Source organism: Heliangelus exortis, chromosome 9 (assembly GCF_036169615.1).
Source record: "Heliangelus exortis chromosome 9, bHelExo1.hap1, whole genome shotgun sequence".
Taxonomy (NCBI): domain Eukaryota; kingdom Metazoa; phylum Chordata; class Aves; order Apodiformes; family Trochilidae; genus Heliangelus; species Heliangelus exortis.
Window position 1 is genome coordinate 14,409,220 of NC_092430.1, and position 12,348 is coordinate 14,421,567.

At 39.6% G+C, this 12,348-nt stretch overlaps 1 protein-coding gene across 1 annotated transcript in view; it reads right to left on the minus strand.

The window, feature by feature from the left end:
- LOC139800159 (IgGFc-binding protein-like) overlaps positions 1–12,348 on the minus strand; it is a 57,623-nt gene that overhangs the window by 5,481 nt on the left and 39,794 nt on the right. Inside the window, exons 53-65 of the mRNA XM_071752978.1 lie at positions 12,068–12,159; positions 11,312–11,488; positions 10,310–10,516; positions 9,896–10,090; positions 8,970–9,211; positions 8,150–8,314; positions 7,562–7,686; positions 6,489–6,757; positions 5,043–5,251; positions 4,426–4,567; positions 2,986–3,236; positions 2,176–2,305; positions 970–1,138 (exon numbers count right to left, since the gene is read on the minus strand). Of these exons, the coding sequence (XP_071609079.1) occupies positions 970–1,138; positions 2,176–2,305; positions 2,986–3,236; positions 4,426–4,567; positions 5,043–5,251; positions 6,489–6,757; positions 7,562–7,686; positions 8,150–8,314; positions 8,970–9,211; positions 9,896–10,090; positions 10,310–10,516; positions 11,312–11,488; positions 12,068–12,159 (2,373 nt within the window). The remainder of the gene's footprint in view (positions 1–969; positions 1,139–2,175; positions 2,306–2,985; positions 3,237–4,425; positions 4,568–5,042; positions 5,252–6,488; positions 6,758–7,561; positions 7,687–8,149; positions 8,315–8,969; positions 9,212–9,895; positions 10,091–10,309; positions 10,517–11,311; positions 11,489–12,067; positions 12,160–12,348) is intronic.

Genomic DNA, 12,348 nt, shown 5'->3' on the forward strand with positions numbered 1-12,348 from the left:
TTATCTAGTGCTTCCATCACCCAATCTCTTCAGCAAAACTCAAACACAAGTCAGAATGATGCAGGTGGAATAGACCACTGTTGATTGGACATACGCTCTCTGAATGACCAGCTGCATATCTGAAGTGCCAGTGTTCTCCTGCAGGCATAGCTTCCAGAGCCCCTTTGCAGAAGCATAGAATCATTAAGGTTGGAAAAGACCTTCAAGGTCATCGAGTCCTCAACACTAACCTGCATACTGCTCCTACAAGTCTGGCAGACAAGTTTTTGCAGCTAATACAATTCTATTTACTTGCTGAAAAAGCTCTGTGTTAGTGGCTAAGCAACCCCCAAAGGTCTTTCAAAGCAAATTTAGACAGGAAAAAGAAGGAAAAGGAAAAGGTTTAGGAAACTTCTTATCTGTATCAATAATGGACTAGTTAGCACAGAATTTGTCTAAATATGCTCATTTATAGTCAAAAGAATGTTCTTATTTTTTGTGTACTGTCAGGAAGCACTGTAGCCATGAAAGTCAGGAAATCGCATTCTTCCAGAAATTTTTCAGCGAGGAACTTTGAATTCATCTTGGTCGATTTCAAGGCTACCATTTTCTTCCAGAGGGAGGTTGGTGCTGTACCAGGATTTGCCCTCCCTCAAGCCCATCCACCACATGATGTATTTATCTTTGCCAAGAAGCATGAGCTTGGGAAAGTTCTTATTCATCCCTGTGCTCTAGCAGTTGTAATGGCTGTGGCTCCAAAGAGGGTTACTTGGACTGGAGTAAAGCAGAGGTAGTTCAGCCCTCTCTTGACTGGACAGAAAGGCACCAATAGTTCATCTTTGTGGTGAGCAGGAAAAAATCCTACATACAGATCAAGGGAAGAATAAAGACTAGAAATAAGACAGTATAGTTACTACTGGATATTGACTATGGCTTAATTCACTTCCAGTGGTTGTGCGTGCCATGGATATTAAGTAGAAAATTAGGTACCTGAACTGAGAGGTTCTTCTTTTCAGAGGAACTTTCCAGCTCTCACCGAATGTATTCACGTGCTTCACCCAAACACCATTTGGCTTTGTGAAGTCATTTCTGTATCTCCCATCAAAGTTGCCACACAAGCCTTCCACTCTGTTTCTGTAGGTGTCGGCCAGCTTTATATCTAGGGAAGTTCAGAAGAAAGAAAATACACCATCACGCAGAAATCTTTGCTTTTAGGTGTATGGAAGAGGTAGCAAACAGTGTCAAATACCCATTTCATGATTCAGATTGGAGCTGGTCATGTGACATAGGCCTCATACATAGGATATGGACACAGCCCTGAACATACATGTTAACAGGACTGTTTCTGTGCTGGGCAACATGAATCATGAAATAAGTAGTATCTTGCAGCCAAAAAGGTATGACAGAACATGACGTTGCCACCTGAGTGCTCTTAGTGCATACTGCTTTGCAACAAAGTGCACCGTCCACTTTTTGTCATTTATTTACAGTCTACTTGCTAATTGAGAAATAGGATTCCTGTAAAATAAACCTTTTCTTTCTGCAGATGGAATTCTAGGTTTTGAGCTGATGGTTTTGAGCTGATGGTTTTGTGTATAGATGGCCTGGTGCTTTCAGAAATAACATGGCTATATTCTGTTGTAAATCAGGATTAACTATGCTTTGAACAGAGAAGGTTATGTGCATTTAACTTACATGAGTGAGTTTTGTATATGTGAAAAAAGAGTCCTGCTGAGAAGCACTGAAGCCTGGGATTATCAGGAATAAACTTGAGAGAAAGCATGTAGGAGGATGCACTCACAGCTTTAGAGTTTGCAGACCTCAGTCCTATGACTGGTTTAAGCTGGCAAAGAGACAGATTCAGACTTAACCTCATCATCCTGATCAGCAATTTTAAGTGATTTGCTTTTATTTTTATCAATTGGGCCCTATATAACATGAAAAAAAGCAGAACAGTCTAACTCTGCGTCTCATTCCTCCTAAATTTAGATAAAGCCGTGACAGTTTAATGTTTTTTTTTTCTGGTTCCTGGGAAACACTTTCTGTTTTAATTTTCTGGAAGTTCATATGACAAAGAACCATAGGCTCGAAGAGTGCAAGTTTCTAATTTTGCCTTGGGTTTAGACCTCCTTTGGGATGACAACATTTTTGAGATGGTGCATAAAAATTCCTGTACAGTGTTTTAGTATCACTTACCTGCATTTTGATTGCCATCAAAGCTCAAGTATAAACCGAAATCTGTCTCCAAGTAAATTCTTGTTGTTCTCTGATATATACGAATACCTTCATGGGGATAAGCAGGGGGTCTCACCCTCACACCATCCAACTAAAATGAAAATAATAAATCAAAATTCATAATACATAGGCCAAATGAAAATCTGGCTTCAGTACAGGTCAGGCTACAAATGAACACTTCTCTGGTTATATGATAAATATATCAGATAATTTAACCAAGTAAAAAACTCAGTATTCAATATGTATGTTTTTTTAAATTAAATAAATCATGCATCAAGGACAGTGATCTGTACACCATATTTTCATATTATCCTAGGAGATTTCTATTACTGAGCTATATATACTCATGCACCAATAAAGAGGAAGGAAATGAAGTCTTCCTAGCAGAATTCACACTTTTCTCTATCAATCATGAGAATTTGTATGGCATTATTGTAAATTTTGGGATAATCTGGGGGTTTATTCCTAAATCTCTATTTCTTCATTTGTTTTAAATAAAATTATATCCGTGGTAGCTATAGAGAAAAAAGACTCAACAGAGATGAAAAATAAATTTGTAGTTGCCCCATAGCACTGTTGTAATATTATAGTCAGCTTTAACTATATTATTAGTAGTAGCAGTAGTCATAGTAGTATTTAACTTTATTAATTTAACTGAATTATTTAATATTTCACTATGTTGTAGTATTAAGAATGGACATTTATTACTTAAAGGTGTTTCAGTCCAAGGGAAAGTCTTTCTCAGTGCTCTGCAGTCAGTGAGAGACTTACCATCAGCTGCTTGTTCTCCTTGAATCGCACTGTGTGGTTGTAAACATTGATGAGAATCTCTTTCAGGTAAGTAATGCGGCGACTTCGTCGGAAGGGAAAGTTCACTCCTTCAATGCTGAACTGTGTCAGTGTATCAGGTAGACCAGGGATGGTCTGAGCCAGAATATAAGTGTATTTCCCTTGAAAGTGGTGCACCAGACCATCAAAGGTGATGTAGTGTGGATCGCCCATGACCCGGCATTTCCCAAAACCTAAAGGGGAAGAGCTTCATTACTCATTTTAACCTAAGCTAGATAACACTGATTGCTGCTAGCATGCAGGTCTCCTCAAGATGGGTGCTCAGGCATCACCTCAGTGAATGGGCACTCGAATGGAGAGAGCCAGAGAAACTCATTCCTCCACTAAGAACAAGTGTGAGCCAACCAACCTGAAGCAGAATATCAGCATTTATTGGCTTTTTAGGGACTAAGCTGTGTACGTTGGTCCTCTGCAGAGGAATGACTCCACCACAGAGTATTGCTTGAGTAGACTCTTAAAGGTGTTGGTTTCATAATCCTTAGTGCACCCCTATAAAACTACTGGAACATGAAAAGCAGTGTCATGTTGGCTGTCTCACTGCTGTCACACTGATTTCTTTTGAGGTTACTAAACTGATCATTTGGTTCACAAGATCTAACTGTCAGATGCAGCAACTCTTGTCTAAGTATTCTTGATTCTTGAGTGCAGAGCAAGCCACTATCCTAGGAACACAGCTCTCCTTAAGACTGCTGGATTGTCTCTGCCATGGTATTTTGCCAAAATGGAGCAGAGGGAAACTGGATTTGCATTATGCTCTTTTAATGATCATTGGTACAGTTGTACTTATGCCACATTTCCTCAGAATTGAAGTGTAGAGTCACTAGGCAACAAGCTGTCTCCTAAACAATCTGATTCATCCAGGGATTAACTTTGCTTTGCCAAAATAGCTATTGGATGAAAAGCACCAAGGTTCTCTGATTGGCCTGTCATGTATCTGTTCAGATTTGCTCTGTCCTGTTTTGCTTTTATTTTTTCTGTTCTCAAATCAACATGCCATGGAAAAAACAGGATCATTGCCAAAGGATTCACAGAAATATCTGAGTTTTGGTTTTGATGGATATGGTACAAATCCTTTTTTAATTTAAACTAGTCAGACCAAACTGTCAAATTTCTAGATACAAGGAAACCTTCAAACTTTTGTTTCACTTTCCTCTACAAATTCTCGGTCTTGTATTGGAACTTTCTGTTCTGAGAACTGGTGTCTTTTTATGTTCAACAATGTGTCAGCTATAGCACTGTTGGAGCTGACTTCTTCCCTTGTGAAAAAGACTGTTAAGTGCCATGGTAGACAGAATAGACATCCATATCCTTTCTCCTTCTCCATCCCTCATGGAACACCGAGTGGAGACTTCCCATGCATACCTGTTGGATTGCACTTGTATTTTCCATTTTTGTTCCCACAGATTTCTCTAGCATCACAGCTGTAGCTCTTACATTCAATGACACCATTCTTCTGGCACTGGCATTTTTTGGTGCAGTGTGGAGTTATCCAGGTCTCCCCAGCCTGGACACAAGCCATATTAACAATATGATTATTAAGGTGCTCATCTTTGCAATGCAATGTAAGTTCAACAGTAAGGGATGGAACAGCTGGCTTGGAGAACTTGTCTAGTTGGCCATTCCACAACTGCTTGATCTAGGTGTAGCATCAACAAGAACCTGGGAGAGGGGATCCCAGCAAGTTTATCTCATTGTCTTCAATATGAGAATTTGAACACAAAGCAGGACTAGGACAGACTGCTTTATTAACTCTGAGTGATTTACTAGTTCGAAAGATGCTTCGATTTCAGCTTCAGGTGCCAAGTACCAAGCTCACCCACCCCCTAGTACCTTGAAGCTTGAAGCTTTTACTAATCAGTCAAAAGGTATTGAAGAGGTAGACCCTGAATATTTTTCTCCCTCTCTCATTCAGATAGACAAGGGACCAACTTTCTACAAATTTTGCAGTCAGAAATTTGCTCCACAGACAAACTACTTACACTGTAGTAATTGTTGTCATCATCCCTGCAGCCACAATTGCTCAGAGGTACACACTTGCCGTTACTGAGCACGTAACTATCATTACACTCACAGCCCTCTGTGCACTCGTTTGTATTCTCACAAACGGAAGAGGCAAAAATGTCATTGCATGTTGATGGGCATCTGGAGACACAGTGTGTGTAATGGCTGTAGGGTGGACAGGGCAACGCTGTGTGGGTGAAGAGAACAGAAGCAGGGTTATTAAATACGATTAGAAAGTGCACTGCAAACACATGTGCCTGCCTGAAAGCTACAACTTGGCCTATAAAATGGTAGTACAGAATTGCCTTTTAATAGCTGATTTTGGTCATCAACCAGTGTTAATTTTTTTTAATATTTTATTTAAAAAACAACAAAACCAAATCAGAGAAACCTCTTGGAAGCTGCTGATTCAGTTCTATTACAGGTATACCTGAGCTGTTGCCACCTGGCACTATATCATTCAGATTTAGTATTCCAGTTCAGCTGCAAATGCCTCTTTGCTAAAAATTTGGATTTTTTTGTAGATTATTCAACCCTCTAGTGATGCAAAACAGGTGTATATCTAGTTTAACCACACAGAACAACAGATGTGCATTGTCAGTCTGAAGATTCATCAAGCTCTATACCCCCTTTTTGGCAGTGACTAGAGATGCATAAGGGCAGTTTATGGAAAAGGGTAGCAGGTCAAAGGGTTTGTTGGTCCAGTATTTTCCTTCATATATGGCAAGGGGGCAATTAGGAATTTCTGATGGACCTATTCAATGTTCCTCTGTCTTGTTTTTGAGCCAGTTAGTTCTTTTGTCCTCCGCAACATTATGCAACAATTAATTTTACAATTTTTCACAACTAAGTTGTGAAAAAACAAAACAAAACAAAAACCAGCAAGAACAACGATAACAAAACAAACCACAAAACTAAAAAGAAGAAACCCACTATGTAATCTTGACTCAGTTTTACATAATTTGTAGCTGTGTTGAATGGGTGGACTGAAGCACATAGACTGGAAATTTATCTAAGAACATGGCCCTTAATAAGCCACTGGCCAAAATGGAAGTTTTCATTCAAAACAGCAACTGGCATAGAACCCTGTGTCTTAACACCACATCCCACTTTGTTTTACTCTTCTTATTATATTAATTCTCCTTTGTAGGCTTGTTACAATACCTCATGTCACTCATTTGGCTGCTAAAGGCATTTTAACTCGACTATTCACTACTTGTCTAGTCCTGAGTTACCACTGGCTTTAGCTCAATCAGAACAATTCAGTGCAACAATTGATTTATAAACCCATAATAATAGAATTGCATTTTGTGAGAGTTTGGGTTTAATTTTCTTTTACATAACTTGTTCACCTAATACTACCAATTTGTTTCCATGCTACCAGGCATCTGAGTTTCACTTTATTCACTTGCTTGTGCACTTACGGCAGAATGTGCTATTCCTCCATTTAATGGTGACTCCATAACTCCTGCAGGTGTCCACATAGACTTGAATTATGTCACAGAGAGCAGATTTCATGCCATCATACTGGCACATGTCATAGATGCAGCTCTGTATGAAGTCTTCAGGCTTGACTAGATTATGACATGCTTTGAATTTTTCTGATTTTAGGACATTGCACTGGCTTTCAATGCCTGGTTTATTCTCATCAGTGCAAGGAGGAACATCATCTTCTCTTAAGTCTGGTAAACAACTGCATGAAAACATAAATACAACTGCATTTAAGTTTCAAAGTGTACATAAGAAGGAGACTGAAAATGAACAATTTGTTTTTACTGAAAGATATTAAATAATTCAAGGGATTACAGGCTTCTCTCTGTGGGTGAAGAAGCAGGCAGAAGTAGACCTGCCTGGCAGTCACCATGCTGTGTGTGACTGACACTGAACTTAACTCTGTCCGGAGGATTGGCTTATCAGCTTGACCTTGGACCCGTCCTACCACTGCCATCCTGTATAGTGATCTGGACTCCTTGGTTGACCCCAGCTTCCACCCTTGGACCCTTGGTAGTGAGTGATGGGGCCTTGCTAGTGAGGCCACTGTTCTGTTGGCTGTATTATCACATTTGGCTCCCTGTCCCTTGGAGACTGGCTGGCCCTCACCATTCCCCAGCACCAGGGTCCTGCTCTAGGTGTTTTCAGTGTAAAATAAACAAAAACTGTGCCACACTGTGGACTGCTTCAAAGCCTAGTTCCCCAAGTGTGTATGTAGAGCTACAGAATGGTGGTGATTTTCCTCTGGCCTGTGTGCTGGTTTCCTGTCGTGGTGGCTAATTTATTTATTTATTTATTTGAGTTTCAATTGAAGAAAAGTCTCATATATACTGCTTATATGGGGTTGGACTATTTGTAGGTGTTGGCCTAGATTACCTTTAAAAGATCCCTTCCAACCCAACGCATTCTATGATTCTGTGATTATCTGATTATATGTAACAGAGTAGCAAATAGTGAAAACAATTGAAAGGAGACTGTTTCACAGGAGGTATTAAGTTATATTTACCCTGCATCACTGTCTTCCTCCACTTTCCAGCTGTTTCCAAACTCTGTGACACTGGTGATTGTACCATTGGGCAAGGACAGGTCATCTTCACGAATATCATTGAAGTTACCACACATGCCATGTACCTGCAAATGAAGAAGAACAATATTCTAAGCACAATCTGTTCTTCATCAGCTCCTCTAATAACCTTGTATTCATCATCTATGAAATTATGTGACCAAATCACCATCAACCAATCTTGTACCAGACTTTGCAGACATACTCACTAGGTGTCTGGCTGCACCCATGGAGAAATAAAATATAAACTGCAGTTAATCTGTGGTTCCCTAACGCTTCAAGGAATGCTTCAAAGAATTGAAATACATTCAAGTCAGGCCATTTTGTCTAACTACCCCCTTGGAACACAAGGAAGTTGTTGTGAAGGGAAAGTACATAAAAGGCAAAAATGGCAGGTTACAATACATCTGCAAAGAAAGATGCATAGCAAAGCACAGGAATAAAAGAATTTAATAAATGAAAGAAATTAAAAGTAAATTCACAAGGCAGCCATTTTGAAACAGTGTCAGATGTTTACATATTAAATCTTACCTTCGAGAAATAGGATTGTGGGAGGGTGATTTCCAGGTGGTGATCACCATCGTATTTTACTGTCACACCAAAGTCAGTTTCCAGTACTATAAATCTGCCAACATTTCCAATGGACACTCCTTGCAATCGTTTCTCCACTGGAGTATAAACTCTCTCATTGTTCAGCTGAAGAGACGTAATTTGTCAGTATGTACATTCTTCCTTTCTCTTTTCTGCTCACAATCTATATTCCTTGAAGTGCTGAAGTTTTCTCTGTGACAGTTTTAGTTCCTTTACATTTCCACCATTGCATATTCCAACTATGGATTCTATGGTGACCAAGGGAGTCACCCTTTTAGCTGAGGAGGGCTGAACAGGACTCAGAGCCTGTGCATTTAATGGGAATCTGGTAGTGAGCAAGCTCTAACCCACCCCTGGGGTGGATTCCCTGCTGCCTATACTGTTATGGATCCCTATACTATTCCAGGTGGATTAAGTGAGACTTGCCTCTCCTTTGCTCTTTTTAGCTAGCTATAGGTGACTGGGTTGACAACTGAAGTGGGGACTCTCATTATTTAGATCAGTCAACAGTTCTTCAGTCAGGAGGCTCTGGGCTCCATCTCTAAGATACTGCCAATAGAACAGTAAACCCAAACCAGGAGCTTTGAGAACTAGAGAGAATTTCTATTTCCCCATGATATCTAGTTATTGGAGGTGTCCACAAATATCAAGCATACCTGTACATATTCCTTAAGAAACATAATGATCCTTTTTCCTACAGCTCCTCTAGTGAGCTGATTTTAAGATACTTCTTGCCAAAAAAATGCATGCAACCACCTACCAGGATTCCTCGGCTTTTCTGAAGGGTGATTCGTACACCGTGCACGTCTACGTAGACTTCTTTCAGGTATGTGGCCCCTCTTAGTCCTCTGTCTTCATTCTTGCCAAGGATGGTTATAGGAATGACATTGTTTGTGTTCACAACCTCAACCAAGGTGTAGGTGCAGGTACCCACAAAAGTGTACATCATTCCATCAAAAGTGAAATAATGGGGATCTCCTACCACTTGACATGTTGCTTGGCCTGAAGGGAAAAAAAATATCTAAAGACTTTGAACTGGGTTTCACTGTGGATCTTGTGGATTATTGTTTTGTGGGCAAACCTTCACAGAGGTACCTCAGGTTCATTTCAATTGCATTTATTTGGGTATAAGAAATTTCCAGAAAGTGTCTCCTAAATTTAATGTACAAATTATGTTCCAACTGGCAATCTGGCAGCAAATGAACCTCTTCATACATTTCTGTATGATGTTGTAGCTATGATTTATGGTAGTTGAGAAATACAGAGCTTTTCTACTTAGCTATCTAAAAATACATTATTATATGTCTAAATATAGGTGTAAATATATAAATAAATTTCTATCTATCCATATACATGGATACTTAATGCACTTGCCATCACCCAGATTCTCAGAAATGCAGTTCTTAGTTGTTCCTAAGTTCAGAGATTTCAGCACTGGCGATATGGGACTTGAATTTGTATTATAAAGACAACAGGAACCCAAGTGACCATGCAAGCTTTTGAGAAGCAACAACTTTTTGCAGATATTCCCTATAACAGAATGGGATCTGTGCTTGCAAGACAGATAATGTCTTTTCATCTCATAGCACTGACAGCAGTCAGGTATGAAAAGATACTTGTAATGAAGCTAGAAGGAGAAGAAGGATCTAGTTATTGAACTGTTTGCCTTTTCCAGGCAGGATTTACCATTGGAGTGACAGCCCAGCACACCATCCCTATTACTGCATTCTTCTCGGACTCCACACTCCCAGGATGTGCATTCAATGGTGTTATTAGCCTTGCAGGTGCAACGTTCAGTGCAGGGGTAACTGGGGAACCAGCTTTCATTCAGCTGAGTGGAAAAAAAATTGTATATACTATAAGATAAATCGGAAAGTAATACTGTGAGGGTTGATCAAATTATTAGTATTTGAATGTGCATGATAGATGATGATTTGGTGGATTTTTGCACACAGATCAAGATGACTGGCAAAGTGAGTCTATTTTGTCATTATTAATCGTGTTAATAATAATTGTTAGTGCTATTAACATTTTTTTTTTATTATGGGGATAAAGTATGAGATCCCCTGTTTTTCTGTTTGTTTAAATGTCTACAATAACTTGCCTGGTGATAGTGTTTTTTTCCATCAACACAACCACAGCTGCTTTCTGGCACACATTTGTCTCCACTCAAAACATAGCCTTCCTTACAGAAGCAGCCTTCCACTGGTAAGGAACTACAGGAATCAGCTGCAGAGATGTTCACACATGTAGAAGGACATCTACTACCACAGCTCTTGTAGATGCTGCCTCCAGGACAGGACATTGCTAGAGAGGAAAAGAAAAAAATTAAAATAATTGCCTACTCAAAGGGCAAAATTGTAAGTTTTCCTGATGCTTTCACTGTTTGCTCCTGAAAATATAAAAAAATATGCAGCTAAAAAGCCTGACACTGCTGCATACAAAGGACTTTCTTGCAGTGTGGCTTCTGGTAGAAGTGCATAAGCCATATGGGCGACCCTGCACTTCACCTCACAAAGGAAGTCAAATATTGTAGGCTGGCTTTGAAGTTAGGTCTGATGTGATCAAGCAGGACTACTTGTGCTTTGTTCAGTAAGCCTCTTCCTGCGGGTTTAAAGACACAGCCACTCCATTAAGGGAATAGAAGAATCTCTTGACATACCAGCTGATGTCACCACATTACGGTAGTTACTATTTTAACATCTGCCATATATTTAAAAATAGAACTAAAAACCAGACTCTTTCACTGAGACTCCTTGAGTAAAATGTATTATACTGTCACACCCCTCCTGCTCATGGTACAATTGAGTGCTTCTGTCACTCAAAGCATGCTCCCCAGGGAGAGTAAAATTTTATGGAAGTCCTGAAACTTTTGTCCATTTCTGTCATCTAAAAAAAATCTTTAATACTGTTTCTGGCTAGATTCTGTGATAAATTACTACATATGGCTCTCATTTACTACTTTTGTCAAGACATGACAAACGATAAGACTGTACTCAAAACATTACGTAAAATGAAGTAACACATTAAAAAGGTAGAGGAGTATGTGCATACTTCTGAAGCTTAAATCTAGAATAGATCTTTATAAGTCACATCACTCACGACAAAGAGTAGCATTCCTCCACTCTATGCATATCCCAGCACTGTTGCATGACTCAGCATAGGCCTGCAGTCCATAACATAAGGATGTTGTCTGTCCAGTAGTGAAACACATGTCATAAACACAGTTTTCAAAGAAATTCTTCGGAGGCACTTTGGAATGACAAGCCTTGAAAATTCCTGTGTAAATCAAGAAAGATGTGTAGAAAGATGGAAAAAAAAAATGGGAAAGATCACCACCATCATTTATTTTCTGGCATGGCAAATGTATTGTGAGTGCTCCAGGCTAACTTTGTTTAGTAAGTTCAACCAACATTTGAAACAGAACATCTCTCTGGGTCAGCTCTTTCTTCTTTTTGCATGACTGATACAAAATAACTTACATAAATTAAGAATTACTGCCTAGGCAAGGGATCTTCAATGCAAGGAACATCTACAGAATTTCAGATAAAAGTATCAGCAATACATGCAATACCAGTGTCCTCTGAACTATTTCTTTTAGCAAGGGTGCAAGTTACTGTAAAACAAAGAGCAGGCCTGGCTCCCTCCACATTCTGAGATAATCTTCATGGATGTATTGGCACTGTCTGAATAGTGGACATATCTTGACCAAGCACCTATGAGTTTTATGTTGGCCATTCACACAGAAGGTTTCATACACTTCCAGTGTGAGCTTAGAACAATGGACTGCAGCAAGGAGACAAGACAAGCTATAAAGTGCTCCAGCACATGATTAACAGAGAACAACCAACACACTACCTGCTGAATCTGTGATCATGCCACATGCTGTGTTTTTCTTTGCTTCACTCTCCAGCACAGGATCACATTTCTCTTCTGTCCCACTGGAGCACCTGGGGAAAGCAAGCAAAATCCAGTGTGTATTTTGCATCCCTAATTATTAGATTTTCAGTGGAAGACTGACACATGACAGCCCTCCACAACAGAGTCGTAAGACTTAATACAGCTTTTTTGAAAAAGCTGATGTCAGCCCTGCCACTGAGTGGACTCCATTTTTTGTCCTCTGGGCTATTCAAAGACTT